We start from the raw sequence: 27,165 nt of genomic DNA on the forward strand, positions 1-27,165 counted from the left end.
TGATTGGACAAATTTTCTGTCTGTCACATCTTTACAGGCCAATCAGAACAATAAAATGTGACGAGCTGCACCCCTACCGAAGGAGCAAAATTCCATTAGAGCTGCATAACACGAATCATGGTGACTGTAGACATGTCAGTCCATGACTTTTGTCATTTTTGAAAAGAAAACAACTCACTGCTGTTCTTCTTTTAACAAAGAAATCAAGTTCTGATAACACTGGTGCTTTAGCGCGCCAATGTCTTCTGCCATAACTGCACTGGCCTCTTGTTGATGCTTGTTTACATCATGACTCCACCACACCCGAAAGTACTGCCCCTCGACGCTGATTGGTCCTGTAACTTTCTAACCAGACCCAAACGGGCAGATGGGAGCTTAGCAAGATGGATTTGCCAGTGACAAACACAGAAACAGGTGTATCCATCTGCTTTGGAAGGTTAGTATATTACTAGGCATGTGCTAAATGTGATTATTGAAAGTTATTTGACCTTTGTAAAGGATAAAACAGGAGACTTCAGAGCCTCCATAGGTGGTCAGAGCTCTGAGAAAAGGACCAGAGACATTTCAGAGATGATTCAATGCAATCCTTCTCACAGGCAAACCCAAAAGAGAAATTAAAGCGCAGACTGTGAAATGATGTGACGGCTCTTTTGACTCCTCTGATTTGTTGTCAGAAGCTAAAGAAGAGAGGTGTACAGAGATGGAGGAGACGAGTCGAGATTTGTTTTTGCAGTTACAACATAGAAAACTTTATTTCCTGATCAAGTATGCCAACTTTGAAGAAGAAAAGGTGCTGAAAGTACTCAATAAAATGGAGACATGAAAATGTGTTTTGTGTACGTAATTATGATAGCCAGCTCTTGGCTGACATTCTTGAACTATCAATTAATTCATGGTCAGATACGGATTAATTCCAAAGCATTGTGTTGTGGCTTTTTTGTAATTCCTTCTTCACCAAAACAATAAGAGTGTAAAATTAGCCACTGTGACTACAGAGGAGTGCTGTTGCATCTCTCTAGCCCTCTCAGTTTAAAAACTCTGACACCTGGTCGACTCTCCTCCAAGAAGTCCAGCACTGGGTTATCATAAGCCAGCGCCTCCTTCCTGAAGGTAGCTTCTTTCTTTGTGTCTTTAGCGTTTGTCTTTGCTGAGATCTCTTCTTCCTGTCCCTGTCCCTCAACATACGTAGAGCTGCAGCAAACTGTTGCCTTGGTGATCAAGCGATCCAGTGGTTTCAGAGATCGCATCCAATGAGGAAGGAAGTCCCAAGTCTGAAGCTTGGCAGGTAGGCAACCGGGGCTGCGTGCCTGCATTACATTTACAATGGCGACGAAGATGGTAACACCCAGGAAAGGAGCCCCGACACCAGCCATTACCCTCCATCCTGCCAGGGAAAGGCCAAGAACCAGTGAGGGCAGGAGCAGGAAGCAAAGGAGAAGGTACAAGACTGCAAACCAGCGGTACTTAGCGGTGCGCTCACCCAAGATATGAGCCATCCTTATCGGCAGACGCATGAAGGGAAGAGGATACCACAGCAGAATGCCGAAGAGGTTGAAGAAGAGGTGACATAAAGCAATCTACAAACAAACAGAACATAAAGAAATGTTTTTAGTCTGTGAGAAATGGGCAGACACTCAATGGCATCAAACCAACAAAGTGAATCCAATATCTGATCAATTAAACACATGGACGTCTGTGAGTCTAGAGGTGGTTTTACCCCTCAAATTTTTAAATACTTCAATACCTTCCAAAGTAAGCGTCAAGCTATTATTATTCTGGCTACCTTGAGGCTTTATCCTTGTTCTTGATTTGATGTTGGACCATGTTTTTATTTTTATTTACTTTGAAAAAAAATGCTTCATGTTTGCCTTTTCTTCCAATAAATATTTTTAACCCATATTTAAACTGTAAACCTGTACGTTAACATGAACAGTCATCTGTCATCTGAATGTCATCTGATAGAAAGCTTAGTTTTAGCAGACCAGCTGTTTGAATAAACAGTTAATGCTATTAACTAGCAATTGATGTACAGCAGGGGTCACCAAATGGCGGACCGTGGTCCGGACCCAGACACCATCCAATACGGACCTGGACCCAGACCTACAACCATTAGAAAGACAAAGAGGGTAGATGAAAAGATGAGTAAGCTGAGACAAGGAGTCTAGGATCCTATGATTTCCACGTTAGCGAAGAGAATCGCGGAATTGGCCAACATAAATGGAATCTATTGGAAATCGAGAAAATTTGAATGAATTAGACCGAAATGTTGTGTTTTTTATTAAGAGGAACGTATATCTGAGGAATATGTTCCGGGGGAACACTAAAGCGGGGCACTTCACAAACACTCACTCCGCCCCCTCCTAAACAGTAACAGCAGCTGCATGAAACATTGGCAAACAACACACAGGGTAGTACAGGACGACATAATATTGAACCTTCAACAAAACTCATCCATGCTTCGAGTTAATTTACCTCACCACACCAGAGAGTCACGGAGAGAGACTCTGCGTGGGGCACGGACACACCTCTCACCTACTCACCCCTCGAAGGGGCTCAAACTCAAGTCGGGCGGAGTCAAAGTCCTGTAAATGATGTTACATTTGAGTATCAGTTAGCTTAATAATTCCCCCCGTTGATAGTGTAGTTCTCTTTGGTTGCTTAATGAGCCAATGGTCTGCATTAATGCAGTCTAATATGAAGCAGACAGACAGCGAGGATGGAGGGAGATGAGGAGAGAAAAGTTACAGTCAGGAGTACAACAATGCAGCATCAAACTGCATGCACTGTTACAGACTGTGAGAGTAAGAAAAGTTTAAGTTACAGGTTTACTTTTAACCATTCAACTTTAATGTTACCTTCTTTTTAAGTCACTATCACTCTGTGTCTGAGAGAACAGAAGGATTTCTTCATTTACATTATAAACATCAGGTAGGATGTGATTATACACGTGGATGTGTCTAAAAACTATGGAAATACCTGAATGTTACACTGATTATAATTATTTTATATCAGGGTTATCAAAACTGTGGCTCACAGGCCAACTGTGGCCCTTTTTCAGTAAATTTCAGGTTATTTCTATTTAATTAGTGAACATTTTATTCATTTACATAAACAGGGCACTCTTTTTTATGGTCAAATTAGTGGAAAGGTTAAAAATCGGAATTCCAAAACATTAAAATGGAATTTGGCAAAAAATGAAACAGATTTCAGAGGGCCCTAAAGGAAAGATTCACAGACGGAGGAACTGGTGAGCTGTAGACAAATTTCCATATTTTATCAGCTCAACAAGTCCCTGAAATCACACCCAGATCCACATATCACTCTAACTCAAGTTAGACATTATGATGTTCCGGACCTTTGGTTTAATATATTTTCTCTGACTGGACCTCTTTGAATTTTAGTTGATTACCCCTAATGTACAGAATGATGGTCAAAGGTGACAAAAACTAACAGGTTAAAATCTCAACATTTCTACAGTTGTCAGGTGATGTAAACATGATCTGTTCTCAAGGAGATGAAAAATAAAACACCCAGTGTAACAGCACCAGCATTACAATGGTAGCGGCCACTGCTCTACAACTATGTTGCCCTCTGATCCTCTGCAGTCAGGTGACTGAAAAATATGAATGTCTTTAGGGCTCAACAGTGTGGTTCCAGAAGCAAAAATCCCATTCATTTTTTCTATAGCAGATTTTATTATTATCCTTATTATCAGAAGTATCAGAGCTAGACTTACCATGAGCTACATGAGTGTTAAAATTGGTGTATGCTCCTGCAGAAGACAAAACCTTGTTTTAAGAAAAATAAATATTTGCGATTTCTGCCAAAAATACTGCAATACCCATAATCCTTAAATGTCACAGCCATGTCTCTGATAGGTGTGGTCTCTGGTTACCATGGAAATGTCCTCTATGTTGAACAAAGGCTGTAGACTGCTGATGATGACAATACACGCTGCCACAGTATGAAGCGATAAATGCTCTTAACTAAGACGTATTACAACATAATCATTTCAAATATAATCACTACAATGAAGATGCGCATAGAAAATGATAATTATATGATTTAAAGCTTGAAAAGCTACCATTAACAAAGGATAAAATAAATCACAATAGATTGTGGGATCCGTTGTTCCTTCCTCCTTGTAAAGAAAAATGTACACAATCTTATACCTTTCACTTTTTCTCTATTTTCGAATGCTGTTTTTGTGCAGAATCAAATGTTTTATAGTCAAGAGTGCTCAGGTAGCTGTTTAGCTTGGTTCATGCATTAAAATTGTTGTTGTAGGGATTTTACGAAATGTCTGATGGGGATTTAAACAGCAAAATTTGGGCACACAAGCACTTTTCAGCTCTATAGCAACAGTAAAACCATGGACAACTTAACAGCTCTGTAATTTCATATCTACTGAAAGCTTTACTGTTGTTACACACTGGCTACAACTTATGATGATATCCAAAGGAAGACAGCATTATGCCTTCTGGTATGCTACCTATTTATTCTCACTGACTTCTGGGTCAAAGCCCAGTGCAGAACACCCAGGTCAGTTTGAATGTGCTTTAGTTGTATACATGTAAGAATTAAAAAAAAAAAAACCTTTGACCACACTGTCTAGCATTATAAATTCAACAAGATAACATGGATTTTTAAAGGCTAGTTTTGGTCAGATTAACATAAAACATGTACTTTTTCTAACTTCATGTTAACTTACTGAACTCAACCCTTCAGCTTCAATTATTACTCACACTACCAATCTTTTGTTTTCCATTATTGGCGGGTTTTAATGCATGTTTCTGTTTTTTTCCATGCAGTCTGAGCCATGCTTTGTTTTCAGAGGCTGTGAATAATCCTATTTAAACAGACTTTATAAAATAACACAACCGCAATATGCAGGTTTAAATATAAAAAGCCTGTTTGTGTGTATGCGTGTCCATTAATGGATAGGCTATCAGAGGAGAGGCACACCATGAAGCCACACAAACTGGTACCTGATATGGGTAAATATAGCTCAGATGGTAGCAGGGTGTGCTGTATGAATGTGCAAATACAAAAGAAATCCTTTAAGTCAGTGATGAAAGCATTCTTGCTGTGATTTACATCCTTATAGTCAACAGTTGTGACATTATATAACATTCATTTTATAAACATAACCTAGTGACATGTTATGGTTGTTGATTTTCACAGGTCTGTTCCCTAAGACTAACAAATGGCACCTTTATCCCTCTGGATCGTCCACTTAGTTGCCTGCAAAGCCCTTATGCATAAATACATACTCATAAATATATCTGTACACAAACATTACTGCAATCTGTGATCTGTAGATAATTCACTGCAACACCCCTGTTTTCGGTCTGTGACAATAAAAAATACATCTGTTGGCTCTGTTAATGCTGTCTCACAGTCAGTATTCATCCTACTTCTGGAGGGCACATCAGTGGAAAATATATTCATGAGAATCATTTTCCATCCAATGGGGAGAGCAGTCCTAGTGTTGCCTTGACTCCTCTTTCTCGTTTCCCTGCAGTTAAAAAATCAGCTGTTTATTTTAAATATTATGATAATGGCTCACTTGTATGGCAGCCGCGAGCTTGTTCCCAGGACTGGCCAGAGCTGCCAGCAGGGCTGTGGCCGTGGTGCCTATGTTGGAACCCAGGGTGAGAGGATAGGCCCGCTCCAGACTGATGACACCAATACCTGAGGGAGTCAGCAGAACCATAAAGGAGTCAGAGGAGTAAAGGACAGTGAACAAAGATAGAAAATGCCATAGCTGCTGTCAAATTATTATGGCAAATTGGTGAATGGACTTGAGCTTTTATAGCACATTTCAAGTCATTTAACTCTTCAAAGGGAATTTTCCACTGCAGAACAAACTTAGACCATGTTCACACACTGATGGTGAAGGCTGCTACGTGAAGCTTCCCCCAGTATCAACTAATCCCATTCATATGCACACACTGATTATGCAGCAGTGGGAGCAATTTGAGGTCAAGTGTCTCACCCACATTGTCATAGTCCATTGGATAAGAGATGATCGGCTCTAACACTGATCTATATTTGCCACTTGTAAAAGTACTGCCATAGAGAAAAGAAGATAAAACTAAACAAGAATTAGCAATGATAGAGTTAATCAGACTCCATCTTTAAAACATACACCTTTAACTGAAATTACATCTCTAAACAGCTTACATAATCTTAACACATTGATTTCACAAGGACAGCTAAAGATTGTAGGTCCACAAAAACAGAGACAAGAATTCCTATCGATTTCATCTTCACTTCCTTTTAAGTACTGTGAGCAGTTTAGAAATCTCGGTGTTATCAGTGACACAAAACTAAACTTTCAACATCATATTGTCGTCATTACCAAAACAGCCCTTTACCACCTATAAAAAACATTTTCAAACATAGGTCCTCCATGTCTCAATCTGATTCTAAAACGCATAAATGTATGCATTCATATCCAGCACACAAGGTTGTTGTAATGTTCTATACTGTAACAGACAATAAACCAACTCCAGCTCATCCAAAATACTGCAGCTTGAGTGTTAACAAGAACAAAGAAAATGGAACACATCACACCAATTCTGAGAAATCTTCACTGCCTTCTAGTTCAACACAGAATTGATTAGAAAGTTCTACTCCTTGTGTATAAATCTTTGAATGGTATGGCACCCCAGTACCTTTCTGACCTGCCAGGTATGGGCCTCTTGAATGTACATAAGTTAGAGGTAAATATGGTGAAGGAGCATTTAATCATTATAGTGCTGTCCTATTGAACAAGCTGCCTGCTAACCTGAGATCTGTAGACACTTGAAGTTTGTTAGAGTGGTCTGAAAACACTGCTTTGCCCTCATGTCTTTGACTCTTAGATCTAAGTATATTTGCCTTTTGGATACAGTAAAGGTTAAATTAGGGAAAGGTTGATACACTCTGAGAAGAGCACTGTAAAGGGCACCGGCTCTCTCAGATTCTCACCATTAAAACGATCATTAAAAATTCACTCCAAGACAGTTCATAAGAGCCCCATTAAAAACATTTAAATTTGTACATGTACTGATATTTCAATAAAGCAGGTACAGTGTTAAAGGGTTATTTCAGTATTTTTAAAGCTGGGTTATAAAAAGTACTTGGTGTTAGTGCCATTAGTCCCTTGTGATTTTAGTGAGTGTTGTCGCTTCAAACAGGACGCACTTGGAGATCCTAGGTCAGGGGTCATCAAGTATATTTGCACAAGGGCCAGATTTAGTCTGGACAGAGACTCTGAGGGGGGGGGGCGGACTCTCAAATAAACAAAAATTAGATAAATGTTTTCATCTGATTAACATATTATTGTATTTGTATTTTCTTTCAAAACGCAGGATTTTTTTTAAGGCATTACCAGTCAGATCTATCCCTATTATCTGTAATGCAGCAGTCCACAAGGAGACAGGACTGCCCCCAGAATTGGCTGGGCCCCTGAAAATCCCAGAGAATAGGTCCTCCCCAATTGTGATTTAGCACCAGTATTAGCTCATTTTTTGGCACTCTTTAACTGCTTTTCGCTACTTCATTTGGCCGTTTCCACAACATGTTTTGCCACTTTTAAACCAATTTTTGCCACTTTTTTACCCATTTTTGCTACTTTCCTGACAATTATTGCCCCTGTATGCCACTCTTTAACCCCTTTTCACTACTTTGCCGGGCTATTTTTGTCACTGTTAGCCCATTTTTTAATACTTTTTGCCCCATTTTGCCACTTTAACCCAATTTTTGCCATTCTTTAACCCCTTTTAAACCACTTTCTTGTATGTTTTATCCCCTTTGTGCCACTCTTTTGTCCATGTTGCTACTTTTCATCTGTTTTTGCCACTTTGTAACCCCTTTTCATTTTTTTTGATACTTTTTGGCCCTTTTGTCCTCTTTTACCAATTTTTACCACATATAACAACTCTTTTCCTGCAAATATTTGTCCCTTTGTGGCACTCCACAACCCATTTTGACACTTATCATCAATTTTTGCCACTCTCTAACCCCTTTTATCACTTTATCTGGCCATTTTTGCAACCCTTTTTTTTGATATTTACTACTATTGGCTGACAGATGAATTTCTGTAAAAAAGTCATTCTACAGCTATTTCAATATTAATTATTTTGGGGTAGATTTAACAGCTGATGACATTTTAAAGCCAAAAGAAACTATTAAAACCACAATATCTACTTTTCCTCCTTTTCTTTAATTAGTGATCTTCTGGGGGCCGGATAGGATGCTTATGGGGGCCTGATATGATCAGTGTCCTAAGCTATACAGCATAGCAGATGGGTATAGTTTTTCCATGTAATTTAGCAAGTTTTTGGTCAAAATGGGCCAAAAACAATGTTAGGTCAACTGTATGCTATATTGAAAATTTTTGAAGTGTTTTATTTTTCACCAAGGAAGCCTCTGTGTTAGGCACTACTTGGCAATGAGAGCTTCAGCTACTAGCAACATGCTCTCCCACCTCAGCTACTCTGATCAGATGTTAGGTCTTCCACAGAGACAAAAACAACAAGCTAAGCTATAACTAGTTATTTCAGCTCAGGTTTCCACTTAAACAGCTGGCACAATGTTTTCACAAAGTAAACATATCATACCTACAAGCTTGTCTAGTTATCAGCCATTAGAACCGACAGCCATAAACATGTGGCTGCAGCAGGTAACTCAAGTTCTCTCCTGCCATCTCCACTTAGGTTTTCTCCTTTCACTTTCTTCTTCCTTCTGTAGAAGTTCCTTTGTGTACTCCTGCTCTCAAAAGTATCCCATTGTATCCACAATAAATGGCATGTCATCGTCAATCAAGTCCAAAAGCTCATTCTAGCTCTGATTTAGCTTAGCTTGTTGTTGATGTCTCTGTTGAGAAACACAGCTGACCAGAAGCGCTGAGGAGGGAGAGCACGTTGCCAGTAGCTGAAGCTCACAGTGCAAAATATTGCCAAACACAGAGGCTTTCTTGGTGAAAAAAAACACTTTAAAAATGTTCAATATAGCGTATGACTGAGTCAGCATTGTTATCTACTATGCTGTATAGCCTAGGATGTCCAAGTGGGTCCTGTTTGAAGAGGCAACACTCACTGAAATCACTGGGAACTAATAGCACTACTATCACAAAGTACCTTTTATTTTGAAATATCCCATTATAAATGACATAAATGAATTCATTATGTTTTACAGATAATGAGTTAAGTATCTTCTGATGTTTTACATTTGCTTTATTCATGGCAAATTTGTGTAGTTATTGATACCAAAACATTAGTTTGGAAAGTTTGTTTATTTTCTTCATTTATCACTCGAGCAACACCATCCATGAAGCCATGGTCTCTCACCCTCAGTTAATGGCAGAGTGAACAGCTAGAGAAAAAGGTTCTGGAAGGGGAAAAACATTAATAAAATGTTTGAGCTTCCAAGTGAAACGTATGAATTAAGTGCAACATGTGAACAAAGAGCTGAGAATAGCTGAGTTTTACTTCACCCTCTTTTCAAGAAGTCCTTACTCTACTGTATATTTATGTATTACATATTCAATTCCCACCGTATAAATATAAAGAAATGTTGAATATTAAGCATCTAAAGGCAAAAATAATAGACTTAATTTTACTTACATAACTCTGACAAGATGAGCCAATCAACACACAGGTGATTAGCCGCTCCTGATGACCAAAAAAGGCCAATGCAAATATTTATTGAGTCAAAAGTGCTGGAGTCTGTGAAAATGTTAGTTTTGTATCTGTTATTTTATAAACTCTTTCAGAAAAGGGAGACAATGACATGCTAACATCCAGTATAATCTTCAAAAATGCAGAATGACAATGAATTAGAAATAATCCCTCATGTGTATACTCGTGCCTTTAAGCATAGATAATTATTTCTGTTTAAAATGAGAAAATATTCCACCTCATATTTATCACCATGTAGCAGCATGATGACTCACTCTTCACTGATTTTACATGCTTCATTTAGCCGGCAGCATACAGTGCTGGTTATGTAACATTTTCTTATAAACTTCACAAGACACGATCAGTGGCAGACAGCAGGTTTAAGCCCTTATTTGGTCCCATTTAGATTATAAATGAGACATTAGCCAACAAGGAATTTTGAGGTAATGATTGCTTGTTTGAGAACACATTAATTCTAATTAGTCATTTAATGCATGACCAGAGCAGCTAGACAAACCTGTGTTCAATGCAAAGTTAACAATTTATTATTATAGCAGTACATGTCTATCGAGGAAAGTATTTATTCTTATTTATCTAGTGGCTGTAGAAGCAAAAGCCCATTTTAAGAGCTGCCAGATTACTGTGGTTATTTATTTTGTTTCAATCAGTTACTTTATTTAAACAACACAAAAAAATAACCTCACTAAGTTACAAATACACCATGAAAAGATATCATCTTAGTACACACATGCATGGACTGTGATCTCAAATGCCAGGAGCAGAGTCTAGACTAGAAATATGACTGACAGCGCTGCATGATGCTGGCCCACCCAAGGATGAGAGCCGATACTCCACACAGTTAGACTCTAGTTTAATAAGACATTACAGGAGACAGTCTCCCTGAGGGCCTGCACCGAGTGAAACAGAATCATAACTGAAGGGTCAGGATCAGAAGAGACTTCACTTCAGTTCAACCTTCAGACTGGATGGGCGCTGTGATCGCCCCCAGACTATAAACAGCACTCTTGGTGAGAGAGCAGCCTATACGAACGAGAGAGAACTGGGAAACAAAGAAAAAATCAAGTTTGACAGTAGGTGGTGGGTGAGATTAATAAAAGAAAAAGTAATATATAAATAAAAGGTTGGTGAGCTTTGACTGCAACCTTTCTCTACAGTCAACACTGCTGTCCGATAGTCAAAGACTAAGAATACTGTAAGTAGAAAGATTACAAGATGAGCTAACGTTACAGAGCTGAAGTTGGCCATAGTGTTAGCAGCAATTAGCTGACTCAAGATAATGTAATGCTGCATAGTTTTCTGCAAGGTGATGTTATACATGATGCTAGTAACATAATGTATGAGGTTGCTTGTCACTGCACCAACAGATTAAAAAAACTCTTAATTTTCTAGTGAATTATCAGGAGGCAGTGACTGTCTTTTGTCACAACTTGGCTCAACACATGACTACTTGACTTCAAGATAACTTCTTGCAGAGCACACATGCACTGAGTCCCATTTTGTAACATCATTTCTTGCATTGACATCATGTATCCTTACGCCATTCTCTGCATGAAATAGTGCTAACACATCACACTCCACTACTGTGGGAATATGTAAGGTTTAGCCTTGTATTTTCACAGGCAATGAAGTTACAGGGGACAAGGAGTAATGCAATGTGGTTACTAGTGTAACTAATTACTCTTAGATTTGAGCAACTAATTAACGTAATGCATTACCTTTTTTTAAGTAACTAGTGATATGTAATGAATTACTTTTCTAGGAACTACCCCAAAACTGACTAGCACTGATAGCATCCTGCAGCAAAACAACAGTTTAGCACTGTTTTGATCTAGAAAATCAGGATGAATTCACCAACCACTTTATCAGGTACACCTGTTCCAGTTGTTAACACAATAGAAAATCAGCCAATCAAATGGCAGCAACTCAATGCATTTAGGCACGTAGTCGTGGTCAACACAACTTGCTGAAGTTCAAACTGAGCATCAGAATGGGGAAGAAAAGGGATTTAACTTTGAAAGTTGCATGGTTGGTGCCAGACAGGCTGGTCTGAGTATTTCAGAGACTGCTGATCTGCTGGGATTTTCACGCACAACCATCTCTAGGTTTAGAAAGGCAACAGTAACTAAAATAACAAGTCTTTATGACCAAGGTATGCAGAATACCATCTCTGAACGCACAACACATTGAACCTTTAAGCAGATGGGCTACAGCAGCATAAGACCACACTGGGTGCCACTCCTGTCAGCTAAGAACAGAAAACCGAAGCTACAATTCACACAGGCTCACCAAATTGGACAATAGAAGACTTAGAAAAACATTGCCTGGTCTGAGGAGTCTCATTTGCCTTGACATGTCTCAAATGCAACATTCAGCTGGTAGGATCAGAATTTGAAGTCAACAACATGAAAGCATGGATCCTGCCTTGTATCAACGGTTCAGGCTGATGATGGTGGTGTAATGGTGTGGGAGATATTTTCTAGGCACACTTTGGGCCCCTAAGTACCAATTGAGCATCATTGAAACTCCACAGCTTACATGAGAATTGTCACCGGCCATGTCCGTCCCTTTATGACCACAGTGTAACAAGCCTCTGATGGCTACTTCTAGCAGGATAATGTCACAAAGCCCAAATCACCTTAAACTTGTTTCTTGAACATGACAAAGAGTTCACAGTACTCCGCAGCAACTGCTTGATGCTATCAGGTCAATGTGGACCAAAATCCATGGAAAATTTACAACACCATGTTGAAACTATGCCACGAAGAATTGAGGATGTTCTGTATGCAAAGGTGGGGCCAACCCAGTACTAGCAAGGTGTACCTAATAAAGTGGCAGGTGAGTGTATAACCACAGTGCTGAGTGAAGATATTCACCAGGATGTTAGCTTGTAGAGAGGGCGGGCCGGTGGTGCTAGCACCTTCTAACATTAGCCAACTTTACATCAATCACAAAGTGCCATTGTGCATTATGTAAATGCGATCATTATTCACATATAATTACATGTGGAATTATGCATCACTAGTGTTGCTATTGTATGATCTCCATGCTTTTAACCCCTGCTAATTTTCACAGGTGGAAAAGTGGGTATCACTCACCCACCAGTGGAGTCATGGCTGAAGTGAAGACAGAGCTACTCTGGACCAAAAATGTTATCCCTGCCCCCACAAACATGGCCATGTATCCTGCCAGCCATTCAAACGGATACGGCGGGTCTGTTGAGATGAAAGAGGAGGAATGGAAATAACTGTCCTTACAACACTGCAATTTTGTATAATTTGCATCTGGAGCAGCCTGCAACTATTGGTTTGTTTGTTCACTTGAAGACTGCTACTTGTTGACATGCTGGGCAAAAATCTTATCAGCTAGAAAGCCAGTTTACCAGTATTGATGACTGTATGGATAACCTTTGCCACTTGGCCTTTAAGAAGAGAGTTGAGAAGTTTGACCAGAAGAAGCAGGCAGGTACAGAGGACAGCCAAAGAGCAAACCAGCAGAATCAGGCCCACAGAGAGGTCTGACAGGCCAGTAGACGCAAATAAATGCCTGCCTGCAGAGTGATAGAACATATGATAGGACAATGAAACATACTAAAAAGATAAGGAAATGCTGGCTGTAACATGAAAGGATGCTACATAATGAAGCTGGAACTTCTACTGTTGCTGCGCCCCGATCACACTTTGCTTACTTTTTGTTTCCAATCGAGCACTCATAAGGTGTATGTACTAAAAAGTAAACAAAGAAGGTTCACTTTTACCAGCTTTTCTTCCTCATTTTTTGAAAGACATCCATGAAACCAAAATGTTAGTTCACAGCTTCGTGAATAGACCTTGTGGAGTGCAGTTTTTGTTGACTTTTCATTTCAAAACAAGAAGTAAGCAACAAAGGTTCGGAAGCTGAGCAGCACTTACATACTATGAGTCTAATTAAGTTGAAACGCAGTCTACTGGAGCTTTTCCATTACAATGAGCAGCTTGGCTCTACTTAGTTCGACGCAGCATGGCAGCCCAGCATGGCAGAGGATTAGCTTTCCTGCAACAATCAAGCTACCTGTTCAAGGGCTTGTCTAGAGCTGATGAGTTTTTATTGTATTGTTCTGCCAGAAGAAGCACCTATTGTTTCTACTTCAAGGTTTCTACTACTTAGTAGTAATCTGGCAGGTATTTGTATGTTGGTGCAGCTGTTGCTACTTAAATACTTCTGCGAGGCTTGAATGATGCCAAACCACTGTGACATCACTAGGATGCACTTGGAGGTGGGGCAGCCACGCTTGGGCCCTGCTTCAGAGTAGGATCATTCTGGGTTGGGCTTAGCATAGCCCAGTGTGGCCAAGCCTGTGACGGAAAATGTATATCAGCACGGCTTGGTTTGGATCAGCGCTGCCAAAGTCATGGTGCAAAAGCCCCACATAGAATGACCTTTTAAATCAGTTACATGACAAGGCTGTGCTTTTCACTTCTACTTTGTAGAGCCTTATGAAATCAGAGACAAAGAAACAATGCTGAGCTCATCATTTGTCAAGGCTTCAGTGAGTGATAATCAGATCATTTATTTATGCAGTTAATTTAACCTTCAATCAGACAATGTTTATTAAAGGTTATTTTAAAATAAAGCAAAGATAAAGGATTTGCACTTTCAGTTAACAAATGAATGTATATTAAAATGTTTGTACACTTCTTTTTGCCTTTGACTTCTCTGAGGGAGTTTGCCTAAAGGCATGTGAGAAGCTTCATGGTCAAGTGCAAGAAAGTTCATTGATCTGATGAGAGAAAAATGGTGCTTTTTGGCCATCAGACAAGACACTGCACATCACCACAAACCCGCCATTCCCACTGTGAATCATGATGGTGGCAGCATCATGCTGTGAGAATGCTTCTCAGCAGCTGGCCCTGGAAGGCTTGCAAAAGATGATAAAATGGATTCAGTAAAATATAGGGAAATCTTGGAGGACAATCTTATTCAGTCTGCAAGAGAACTACGGCTTGTGAGAAGATTTGTCATTCCAGTAAAACAATGACACGAAGCATACAGCAAAAGCTAACAGAAATGGTGTAAAGACAACAAGGTAAATATTCTGAAGTGACCAAGTCAAAGCCCAGATTTTATTGACCATGATTGATTTATAGAATCAGTAAACAGATAAAACAATCATGGGAGTGAATACTCTTTATAGATGTATAAGGAGCTCCATACCCTCTAAAATGGACATGCATTTATGTTCCATCAATGCATGTTACCCACCTCCTCCACATATGTGAGTTTTGAGTTTTTCTCCCTTTTCTCAGACTGATTCTGTTGTTGTTGCTGCAGACCTGCCTGCTGCTGATGGGGCCTCCTACTCCCACTGCCACTGTTAACACTATTATCAATCAAATTTCAATTATAGCTGATTGTTATAATGGCCGATCCTCCTGGAAATTTCTGCCTGTTCAGAGTTACACATTGCCACTGTTTTTAGATTTTCACTCATGGTAGAATTTGTTGAGTCTATGAACAATACAATGAAGGATATGGTCTCGGCCTACTCTTTGTTTATGTGGTGTACTTAAATAGAATCAACAACTCTTCTTCTAGCCTAAACTTACATTTCAGTAACGACTGGGAAAGGTCATGTGAGGGGCCACAGTTTTCGGTGCTTGAATTTCCAACAGGCTGCAGAAAGAAAGGAAGAAAAAACAATGGAAAAATCAATGGTAGTTAGACAGCAACACTGTCATCACAGGCAGCGGTGACAAGCTCTATTTGGCGCCAGTGTGTGACACAATTATCTGCATGTGCAGGAGCTGAGGGTGGAGACGCATCATTACCATAACACGGTCAGTCTGGCACCATTCTTTCACCAGGCTCCTGTTCCTCATGTCCTCATTTCCCATGGCGATCCCTGTGATCACACACTTGTCCAGCTGAGGAAGACGAGAGAAACATTTTCCATCTTCTGTGTTCAGTAAGTAAAGGGAGATTAAGTTTTAAATGTTAATCCTTCAGTCCTTCAACCAAAAGAACAATGAGCAGGGTACAGAAATGTCTCCAGGCACAACAAATAGGAAAGCTTTTGAACTGCAAAGAAAGATTACTGTCTATTTTGCTCTGGCTACCAGATACTGTTGCTGTTTTAAGGTTTATAAACTGAATTTCTTGGTAGTTTTGAAATGATGCATCCTTTTTGGTAGATACAAGCAAGCCTCGGGTTTTTAGCCAGAACTAATTTTCTGTGCTGAAATGACAACAGTTGCTGGCAAATGTTATTATATGTGGCTAGCTAGCTAAATATGGTAGGCTGAATTTACTTATCCATTTGCATTACATTTCTCACGCTGACATTTTTGGTATGCAGCTTACTTGTTTGAGAATCTTAAAACATAAGTCATGAAATACTAACTTGATAAATACTTGGTATGCTGCTGAACGATGTGAAGCTTATGCTGCACATATTGGCCATACATGGTCTTGTGTTTATTTAGACTAATATATAAAGAGGTGCTCTCTATCCAATAATGCAATAGTTGGTTAGTTCTATCGGTAATAATGAAGTTAAATCTGTAATAATGAACAAGGAAATAAGGTATGTATCCATTGTTAAGTTTGTTTGTTTGCTTGCTTTAGAAAGGAAAAAATTGCTAAGCTATGATTGGACAATTTTACAATGATCAGTTTTCAGCAAACAGACTGTAGAAAATATGGATACCTTGACCTGCCTTACTGTCAGTGTAGCAATAGGCAAAGAGCTAAAGTTAAGATCTTTAGCCTTCTAGCAAGCAGCTACAAAGTGACCACCTGTCAATCAGATATGCTAAAACCAAAGTTTTCATTAGAACCAATGAATTATGGAAAAAATACATGTACAGTGTGTGTCAATGAAAATAAAGCTTTTCAAACCGGACTGTAAACATGTTTATTTCTGCTTTAAAATGGCCATTTTAATGTGGGTTTGTATGAGACTTCCTACACTTTTGGAGCCTCTAGTGGACATACCAGGAACCGCATGTTTTAAACCCCTAGAGCAGGGGTCACCAAGGGTGTTTTCAGACAGACACGGTTCTGGTTCTGGCACTGGTTCCGTTCTGCAGACTCAGAACCTTGGTGCTTTCTGGCAAACCAGCCCGCATTCACACCAGTTTAAGCAGAACCAAAGTGGGAGGACATGATGGGCATGTATTACCACGTCCTGCTCCACTTTGACCCAAGTCTTTTATGCAGTCCAGGTATTCCTTCTTCAGTTTCTTGAGTAGATCAATTATTTGGTCTGGTGTTCAAGTGAACCCAGCCTTTGCCATCTCTTCCACTATTTCGGCTATAATGTGCTCTTGTACAACTCTCCAGCTTCACCTGGAATTCTGTCAATGCCCAGATCACAACCACACATTTTGTCTCCCCAACAGACCACTTTTTCTTTTCTTTCTGCTCATCTTTACAACCTAAAATGTGATACGCCCACTGATGGTGTCACGGTTCCCAAGAAAGAACCAACTACTTTTGGTTCCATTTGAGAACCAACTTTTCAGGTTCATAACTATTTTTTTCTCGGTTTAAACGCACCAGCCGGTTTACATTTAGTTTCAGGAACCAGGGTCAGGACGCCATCCTATAACAACCTGGACCCGGACCTAAAATCATTAGATTAACAGGGAACTTTAAATTTGACAAGGCGCTTTAACTGGCACAGCTATTCTAGGATTTACAGTACTGGTTTTGCAGATCAGGAAATGCACAGACCAATTGCATGCGAGTTAAGCCATCTCACTTGATGCTACTCTTCCAATGAACTGTCTGCATTCCAGGTGGGAAACATTGAACTGCTGCATTGATACAAGGGACAGACAAAAGAAATACAGAAAGAGAAAACAATAAAAAAGAAAGAAAGAAAGAATGAAATACAAAGAGAGCAGACAAAAAGATAAGTGAGCTGAGACAAGGAGAGATTCACAAACGGAGAAACAGGTGAGCTGTAGACAAAGAAAATGGCGCTGTCAAAGATAAAAAAAAGTGGACAGCAAAAAACAGAGCCTTCAACCAGGAATAGATAGACTCATTCATGTTCATTCTTACCTCTAGGAGCACAGAATCACTGTGCCTGATATGCTCAGAGACCGTTGCTCTCAATAAAAACTTGTGTTTCAAATCAAATGAACAGCATTAAAGTAAAACTATACTTTTCATATTTTATCAGTGCAACAAGTCCCAGAAATCGCACCCAGATCCACATATCACACTAACTCAAGTTAGACATTATGATGTTCCGGACCTTTGGTTTAATACATGTTCTCTGACTGGACCTCTTTGAATTTAGTTGATTACCCCTGCCCTAGAGGTTGCTGCTTGGTTTTACCTGAATGATAAGCTTGGTGATTGGTTCAGTGATGACCTTAAGCATCTCAGGGGCTTCCTCCCCAGGCTGAAGGCTGAAGCTGGTAACCAGCAGGTGCGACAGCCAGGTCATGAGCCCACTCACCACCTCCAGAGGCAGCAGAACCAACACAGAAAGCCAGTTGAAGCAGTCGTGAATTGTTGCCCCGGCAAAAGCACTGCAGTGGGTCACAAGTATTTTCTACGTCAACTGAGGTCAACCATTATCATGATGAGCTACTCAAAATGATTGAATGTTAATCTGCTTTTATTTGGATGAGTGGATGCAATGAGTGTTTTATTTTTGATTCAGTGTGTGAGTATACAGTGAAAGATTGATTAATAATTTTCATTTTGCCAGATTAAGCAACAAGCCATCTGCTCTGTGCTGTATCTTTCATGCCAGAGGGTTACTGGTGTGGGACCAATGTGGACTGGTGCCATATTGCCAATGTTGTGGATCTGAAATTACACTGGAAAGAAAGGTTGAAGCAAAGAAGCGGTGAACAGCTGCTAATGCTTTCTCTTCACCCTCGTCTGCTTTTTCCCCACACTCTTTACACTTCTTTTCTCCATCTCCCCACTTATCCTCTTCACTTTTCCATTTCTACCTTGTCTCCCCTGCTCTTCAGCTTCTCCTCCAATCATCCTCTGCCTCCCTATCCACCTTTTCTGCACTCACCGCTGAAACTCGCTCCTCTCAGCTGCCTGCATCATGGCCACTATGGTGTTTGTGACCGAGGTCCCAATATTGGAGCCCATGATGATTGGAACAGCTGACCTCACCTCAAGCACTGCAGGAAGAAAAAAAGCCATCATAATGACTCTTAAAACCATATGCACATAAAAAGAGGTAAATTTACTAATTACTAAGTGTGAATTGTACTTCATCACGCTTTTAATTACCTATCATGACCTTCTATTTTTCAAGATGCCAGATGAGCTTTCATAGTGATGAAAGGGGATTGTAATTTGTAGATAAAAGTGAGGGCATGCTCAGCCTTTATACTTAGCAGGCAGCGTTTAAAGTCAAGGATGTCTCTAATGATGAAGACCTGGAGAATGCGTGCACATAAACACACTTATACTAAAACACATCTGTGCCTCTGCATCTCTTTATCTCTTTGATAATTACCTTTAATCTTCCTCTTGGCTATCTTACAGGAAGAAGCTCATGCATACTGAAATCATTCCCTTTAACCCCATAGACAAAAGAGACTGTACTCATTAGACACTGACAGGCTGTAATCTCAATGGTCTTAAGGGGAATGGCAAAGTGCAAAGAGAATGAGGTGGTTGAAGATAAAAGTGATGTGAAAAGGTTTGATTTTCCTCTTGACCTCCAGTTCAATCTGTCATGTTTCAATGATGCTCGGATGGAGTTTTATGCCGGATTAAAGTAGTTCCTTTATCAGTACAAGCTCAAATGGCATTTCCAGGTCAGTCAGTGTGCATAATGATCAAATATGAAGTAAGATTAACTTGGTTTAATCATTACGTAATTTCACAGCTCATGTTGAGAACTCTTGGTGTGTGGATTTTGGCAACTACAGATATTTTTTTTTGTCTCTGAGATGATTTTGTCCTGCACCCTGGCAGCTATCCAGATGCACATAAATTACTCCAGCACATTTTCTTATTACTAGGTTTGATCAAGCAATCTTTAATTGCAGGGTGAAGGAAACTTTTTACTGGTTGTATGGTCAAATATAGTCAATTTAAAGTAAACAAGTAACATAAGGGCTGGGCTGTCAATTTGTTGATTCACACCACTGTCCAGTAGGTGGAGTTAACCAAGATAAAGCAAAATTCAAGAGGGGGGGGGAAAAAATTAGCAGCCATCTGAGCATGTGCTTGAGCCAAGTTTGCCTGCACTGTAAACAGAAGTGAGGACAACCAAAATTTCTGTTATTTTAACTTCTGTGTGGCTAAGGTAAGGCCTGAGTGAAGTATTTTTTGCATTTTACTGAACTGTTTAACCGTCATCCCTTAATCTGCATGGGATTCCCAGAATGCCTTTGGGCATTTAACACTTTTGCCCCATGAGTGAAGTTACCCACTGTGTTAAAGAAGTCCTGCCTGTGTGTAGGAACACTAATATGGCAGGATCAGTGTACTGAAGGCAATAGAAAAGCACTTCCTGAGTTAGTATGCACCTTTCATTCATTGCCATATAAATTCAGAGAAGTCAGACTATTCTGAGTGGCAAGAGTGTTTGAAATCAAAGTGTGTGAAAATTACAAAAGATAAGAAAAGGAAGTTAATCTGATATATTGTAAAAGTAAATTGAGTTGATAGAGTTTCATTCTAGCTAGGCTTCATTAAATTGGTTTACAGTGTGTGTATCAGTGTTAATTTCGTGGACAAAAACTATGACAAAAACTGTTCGTTGACAGCCTTTTTTTCCATGACAAAAACTAGACTAAGACTAACAAAAATTGATCTGTGATGACTAAAACTGACAAAAAATAAGTTTCGTTTTCGTCAAGATGACTAAAACTAGACTAAAATGTAATGCAGTTTTTGTCAGAAATTCAAAAATCTGTGATATTTGTCCACTGTGGGTAAATCTGTCAAAAAACAATGCGCCTGTAGCTTTTCTGCCTCTCAGCTGTAGAAAGCAGGGGCCCCAGGATTGGCAGAGTGCATAGAACACATTACCATGACTTGGTACCAGATTTAGGCAAGAAAATAAATGCTTGGACTAAAAGTAAAGACTTTAATGTGAGGACTTTTTATGGATTGAAACTAGACTAAAATGTTTTGAGTTTTCGTCAACTAAAACTAAAATGGATAGAAATGACTAAAATGTGACTAAAACTGAAATGCATTTCATTTAAAGACTAAAACTAAAACAAAAATCAAAAATAGCTGCCAAAATTAACACTGGTGTGCATAGGAAAATTGTGTTTATCTTAACTCAAAGACATCCTATTTTATCTTAACAGACAAATAAATCATTCACTGAGGAGTCACAGCTTTGTGATTGGCATCGAGGCCTGGAGGGCAAAAAGAGCTCAGAGAATGGCCATCCATCACTGAGGACTATAAGTTTCCAACTTGTCAAAATCCCACTTACAACCACAATAAAAAAAAATGAACACAATAACAAATACAGCAACTTTTGGACACTTTCAATCCTTATACAGCGACCAGGATGTTACTCCACTATCTACAAAATCTTTCCAGATCTCATTTAAGTGTCGTTTACATAAATTCAGTGGAGAAACTTTCCCCTTAAACCACCAGAATGCAATAATGCTGCTGTTTGGGAAGTGAAGGAACATAAATCTTCAGCATTAATCATAGTTTAGTGCTAATTATCTTGTGTTATCAAATCAACTTTACCCCACAATTGTATTAGGATCACTGTCAGCTGTCCTTTTTGGCCAGTGCTGGTGCAGTAACATTGTTAAAAAGCAGAGATATTTTGATCATGTTAACATAAACTGTCGTGGCAGGATAAAGGGAAGTCTGATTTCTGCTTTCTGAAGGGACAGCAATTCTTCTAACAGCATTAATCTACAGTCTTCTCCTCTCTATGTTTTCTCTCACATAGGATATAGAAGTAGGACCCTGTGGCAACAAAGACTGGACGCTTCTCCATAGAGTCAGGCAGAAGGACGCCTTTCTTGGTTCATAAGTGTGGGATGTCACATCAGTGTTATGAATATTTGCCATCGCAAAAGCCTAAGAATCTAGAAGTTATGGATCTACTGTAGATCAAAGTGATTTGATTTCTTGTGGAGCCCATAAATAGGCTCCAAGGTCAATGTCACTGTTTTATTACTATTGTCCAAAAGTCATAGAAAGTCTAAAATAAATGTAAACTTATTATAATGCTAAGTCTAATAACACATATTGCACCACAGCTGTCTCTTTTGGAGGAGTTTGAAAACAATGTTTTTAAAGGACCCAATGCAGACTGTACAGCTTAAGGAAATACTTTACAAATAATTCCACTGACAGGAACAGTCATTTAAATGTGCAGTAATTACGCCTCTTTTACTTATGTCTGCTGAAATAACAGAGCCCAGCTGTTTCTGGATGTTTTTTCACTGATATATCTGAAACAATTTTGTTTATGTTTATAAAAATGGATGTGTTTGAATCAGAGAACCACAGCAGGGTATAGAAAGATGTAAATATAAGTTTAAATCACAAGGGTGTAATTCCTGTCGATAGTGAAAGTTTCCAGCCCTTTTTTCTTGGGGCTCCCTGCCCCTTCTTCTATCTTAAAAAGATCAGGGATGCATTGCTGTTGAAAAATAATGTCATGTAACTTTATATGATTTTAGTCTCCCATTGATGAATGTTTCCCTTAAGTAAGCTATATATAAGCTATATATAAATATATAGGCTATATTGTTTAACATCCTGCAGAGCTGACAGCTTTGACTTGGCATCCTGACTCATAGGACACCCCCCATTCTGTCAGACGCACGGCTGTCTCTGTAGGTTATAATAGGTGGTAGCACTAAACAGACTTCCAACCCTGCTATCAAATATTGTGTCAATTTGATAAAAATATGACTGTCTTTGACTCATATTACAATTTCAGAACAGACTGACACCGACTGCTGACAGTGAGCCTCATACTGTTGCTAATGTCCGTAAACTGCCAACCAACTATGATTTTATGATGATGAATATCTTACCCTTCGCTTCTCAAACAGCAGCATCATTGACCCTAACACAAAAGAAACGCATCAAACTGTCCATACTTCTGTAGCCTCTTATACTGGTGGGGTGTAAGAACAGATTATCTTCCGCTGTAGATTTAGCCTAGCTGTATGTGAAGAAGTTTTGCTCTGGGGAGGGGTCTGGTTGCAGACCACAGCTCTCAGACAGCCCCTTTTGCAGACCACTACTATGAGACACTGCCTCTGTCAGGGATGAAATGACATAATAGGGCAAAAAAAGAGAAGAGATATCACCCAGGATTAAATTAGGTATAGACCTGTTTTAGAAGTAGTTACACAAACATTTGCTGGGTTTAGCTTCATTAGCTATAGCAAAGGCTAACATAGCTACTACTGTTATGTTTTTAATGCTACTAAGCTAATGTAATTGCTTAAGCCCTAGCTTTGCCCTAGCTCGCCATGTGAGCTGCATGTAAGTAACAGACAGATTAGAGGAGCATAACATAGCTAAGTAGCTAAGTTAACATTAGCAAATGTAGCATAAGCTGATGTCACTAACGTAGCTTTGTCAGCTTTTGCTATGGAAGTGGAATTACTGTTCAGGCTGTTTGGGCCAAGCAGTAGGGTAGGTAAGATAATGATGTCTACCTGTTGTCGTGGTGGGTCGTGAGACAACAGTGGGTGGCTCTTGGATGCTGAAGATCACTGTTCAACCTTCTGGAAGTGTTGTGGGACTAACTGGATGAAACACCGGCTAAAGGAGGGTTCCTACTTGAAAGCCATAGCGTGGTGCTGGTTTCTTGACACCCATCAGCCTGCACAGTTGACTTGCAGAGGCAATTAGTAATGGATAAGGGATTTCTTTGCTGAGCAATGATCTTTTTGTAGGGCACAAGGATCTTGTATTTATTCAGAATTACATATAGACCTGTTTCTGTAGTTACGCAACATTAACTCGCTTTAGCTTTTTTAGCTGTAGCTAAAGCTAATGTTGCTATGCCACCTATCTAGTTAACACTACAAAGTAAGCTAATATAGCTTCGTTAGTCTTATCTTTAGCAACATGAGCTTGGTTATGTGGCTAAAGTTAGCTTTAGCAAATGTAGCACATGATTTGAAAGCACCATGTTCCCTACGTAGCTTATGTAGGTCTTCATTAGCTTTAGAATTAGCTATGTAAGCTGTGTTAGTGTTTTCATGGAGGACATGGTTCTTTCCTTTACATAGACTACAAAGTTGGCTTCATTATACATTTTGCAATCAGGTTCTGCATGCCATGTTTTGAATTTAATATTTGGTATCCTATCCTTACATTAACCCCTACCCCAACCATCACCTGGAGTTTTATCTGATGTTATTTTGAAAGTTTTAGCATGTATTTCCATCCTGAAAGAAGCAGCATTGTAGTGGTCTGCAAGAGGGAGCATCTGAGAGCAGTTAGACTGTCTTGGACTTTTCTCAGTAGCAATTTAAATAGCACCCAGATGCTGTGTAAGGGTCCAACTTTAAAAACTTACAGTATAAATTAATACCTCATTTAGTTTTTTTTAATTTTTTAATTTTTAATTTTTTTGCTGTTGTCAGGTAGTGTATGTGTTGAAGAAGAAAAGTTGCAGAACCATGCAGTGGTAATAGTAGCCACTACTGTCCTACACTTTACACGCTGTCCAGGCCTCAGTACCAATCACGTAAACCAGTGTGGAACCAATGTTTTAAATCAAATCAAGAGACAGGAGAATATCTTTCTCAGCTCTTCATGCCCAAGTTTGAAGTCAACTGCATAGCATAGTAATGTACCATGCTTAAAGAAATACATTTTCCTCTGACATAATACACATTAATCTGCCCCCTCTTTTATGTAATTAACATGAGCTTTATTTGGCTTATTTGGTTCTTAATGCTAAGAAGAAAAACAAGAAGCATAAGTTACTGTATTTTCAAGTAAACACAGCATATCATTGAGCTCAGGGCCATGAAAAAAATAATTACATCTATTTGTAGCTGCCACACTTGCACTGTGGGAGTTCTCTATTTATTGTAAAATCTATGCACAACTTAATGGTAACACAAATACACACACAGAGCTAAATGAGATCAGCTCGAAGTCTTCTTGTAATTTTACACTGAATTTTACAAGCCCACTCACATCCGGAGGCCACCAGACTGACGATGATGGAGGTGGAGGTGGAGGAGCTCTGGACCAGCACAGTCACCAAGATTCCCACCACCAGCCCTGCCACTGGGTTAGACAGCACAGCATTGTCCTGGAAAATGTCCCCGGCCACTTTACCTGGGTAAAAATGCCATCCACATGCATTCACACATAAACAACAACAAGCATGACAAGGTTGCCAAGAGCAATGTTGAACACAATACAAACTGCTTGTTCCCACAAATCCTAAAGGTCACCAGATGATGCTCTGCTGTAAATTACAGGGCAGAGCCTCAATGGGACAGTGTGAACATGGTCTGCTGTGACTCATTTATATGTCACACATCAGCTGGCTGAGTCACAGTAAAAGCTCTGAGGGGGGCTGGTGGGTTAAAGTACCTACCCCCTGCTAACTGGAATGCTGAACTCAGGGTGTCCAAGGAGCAGACAAAGAGGAAGAGGAGGATGAAGACGAGGGGGACCTTGGATAGATTAATAAGAACCTGCTTGGTCCGGTTTGCGATTGCTGTTCAGACGTGAAGAGAAATGGTTAGCCTTACAATGTGCGCTAAATCTGGACTGCAAAGTCAGGCCTATTTTCAAAAACATTCATTCAAGACAACACACAACCTCATGTTTATTCTCATTCTTGTGAGGCGTGAGCCTCACATTAGGAGAAAGCCATCTGATATACTGCGTTACCCATGCACAGCCAAATACTGCAGAATGACAGCAGGATTTTGCTTTTATTGCTCAGACTGTGCTCTCCCCAGCCCTGTGTCTTTTGAGCATGCTCTTATCTAATGAGCCTGTGGCTCAATTCTTGCTGGCATTATTTTCTATTTTTCAAGCAGATCAGAGCTGCTGCAGTCCCAGGAGATGCATGTACAATCCTTCTTTTCCTTCTTGTACCTCTCTCTGTGGGGAATGTGCCTGCCTGCCCCAGTGAAGGTGAGCTGGAGGAGTGATTTGTGTGTTGGTTGTAGCTCTCTAAGGTGCCGCTGCTGAGGTCAAGGGAGGATCCGATACCGGACTCTCTGTCCTCCTCCTGCTGGAGTTTTGGTTTCGAGGAGAGCTGAGTGCCCTGCATCCTCACCCCTGATAACAGAGAAGAAGAGTACACACTCAGGTGGTGAGATTTGCTTTGAAGAATTTCAAAGACATGATAAAAAGAAACAGAGAGATTGGATTGAAACTTTACCATTGTGGTGGAGCCTTGTGCACCTCTCAGAGTGCACTATGGTTATAGATCGAGAGGACATGTTGCTTTGAATCACTGTGTGGAGACGGGGAGATAATTAAAATCACAGGACGACACTGTTGTTGAGGGGAATGAATGAGAGAGTGGATGTGTTTATCAGCCACCTGCAGCAGTAAAAAAAGGAAGCCAAAGGAGACTGAACATGTCAGTATATGAGTCTGTCTTTTTCTTAGCCGCTAAGATCAACAGACAAGTAATTTGAAGAGAACAAAGGTGGCCCATGCTGTCTGTAATTGGCAGCTGTCCTTGATTGGAGGTCAAATTGCACACTCAAACAACATACACTGCCAGGCATCATTTTGCTTCCCTACAAATGAACGCCTTGTCAGAATCAATAAAGAGCCATCAGCACCCATGCAACTCATCTTGTCCTCCGTTTCCTGCAGCTGCAAGTCGCCTCTTAAAGGAGCCCTCCGCCATCTATACAGCTTTGCACGCTTTCTCTTTTAAGGTTTTCACTCTTTTCATGTTGCACTCTTTGCCATATTTTGGGGACTCCAGTGGAGTATGGAGTGTTAATGTGTCTCTTAAAAGCAAAGAGGATGGAAGTGAGTTCAGTAATTACAGCAGCCCAAATTACAGTTATTACATCCTTCTCATTCTGCGTGGCATCCTCCTGTGCAGAGCAGCCCTGTTAGCATATGTACAGCGTCTGCCTGTATGTGGGAGTAAGTGAGACATGGTCCATAGATTGCAGCTGAATAAACTCTGAATGCGATTGTGCGTATTTTGTGGGCGTGTGTACAGAATGTTATCCTCTAATCTGTCAGCCCTGTGCTCATCTGTTCGCTGGCCTGCCACTAACTCTGTTTGTGTCTCTGTTTTTTTGTGCTATTAGTGAGTTTGCCTTTGCGTCACTGTGACTCACATGTATTTCTGTGTTGTTTTTAATTTCACTGTTACAAACTGTGTTTGAGTGGTTGGAAAAATAAATTATTCATTAAACTTTAAGTAATGTGTCAGTGGGTGATGGCAGACTGGATAATATTTTCTTAAGGACATATGAGCCGTGGGAATGCAATTTTGATCAAATTAATCATTGCAAATACAAAATAATGGCTTTTTTTGTGAAAATAGCTT

General features: G+C 39.8%; 1 protein-coding gene across 1 annotated transcript; it reads right to left on the bottom strand.

Moving 5' to 3' along the window:
* Positions 1–989: 989 nt before the first annotated feature.
* On the bottom strand, positions 990–26,086 carry slc34a1b (solute carrier family 34 member 1b). Its single transcript, XM_041797890.1, is given in 12 exon segments — positions 990–1,577; positions 5,570–5,694; positions 12,785–12,901; positions 13,069–13,236; positions 15,272–15,338; positions 15,494–15,589; positions 18,013–18,208; positions 18,712–18,823; positions 24,819–24,962; positions 25,228–25,398; positions 25,737–25,922; positions 26,026–26,086. Coding segments are annotated over 12 exon segments (2,031 nt in total).
* Between the last annotated feature and the right edge of the window lie 1,079 nt (positions 26,087–27,165).

Source organism: Cheilinus undulatus, linkage group 10, assembly GCF_018320785.1.
Source record: "Cheilinus undulatus linkage group 10, ASM1832078v1, whole genome shotgun sequence".
Lineage (NCBI taxonomy): Eukaryota > Metazoa > Chordata > Actinopteri > Labriformes > Labridae > Cheilinus > Cheilinus undulatus.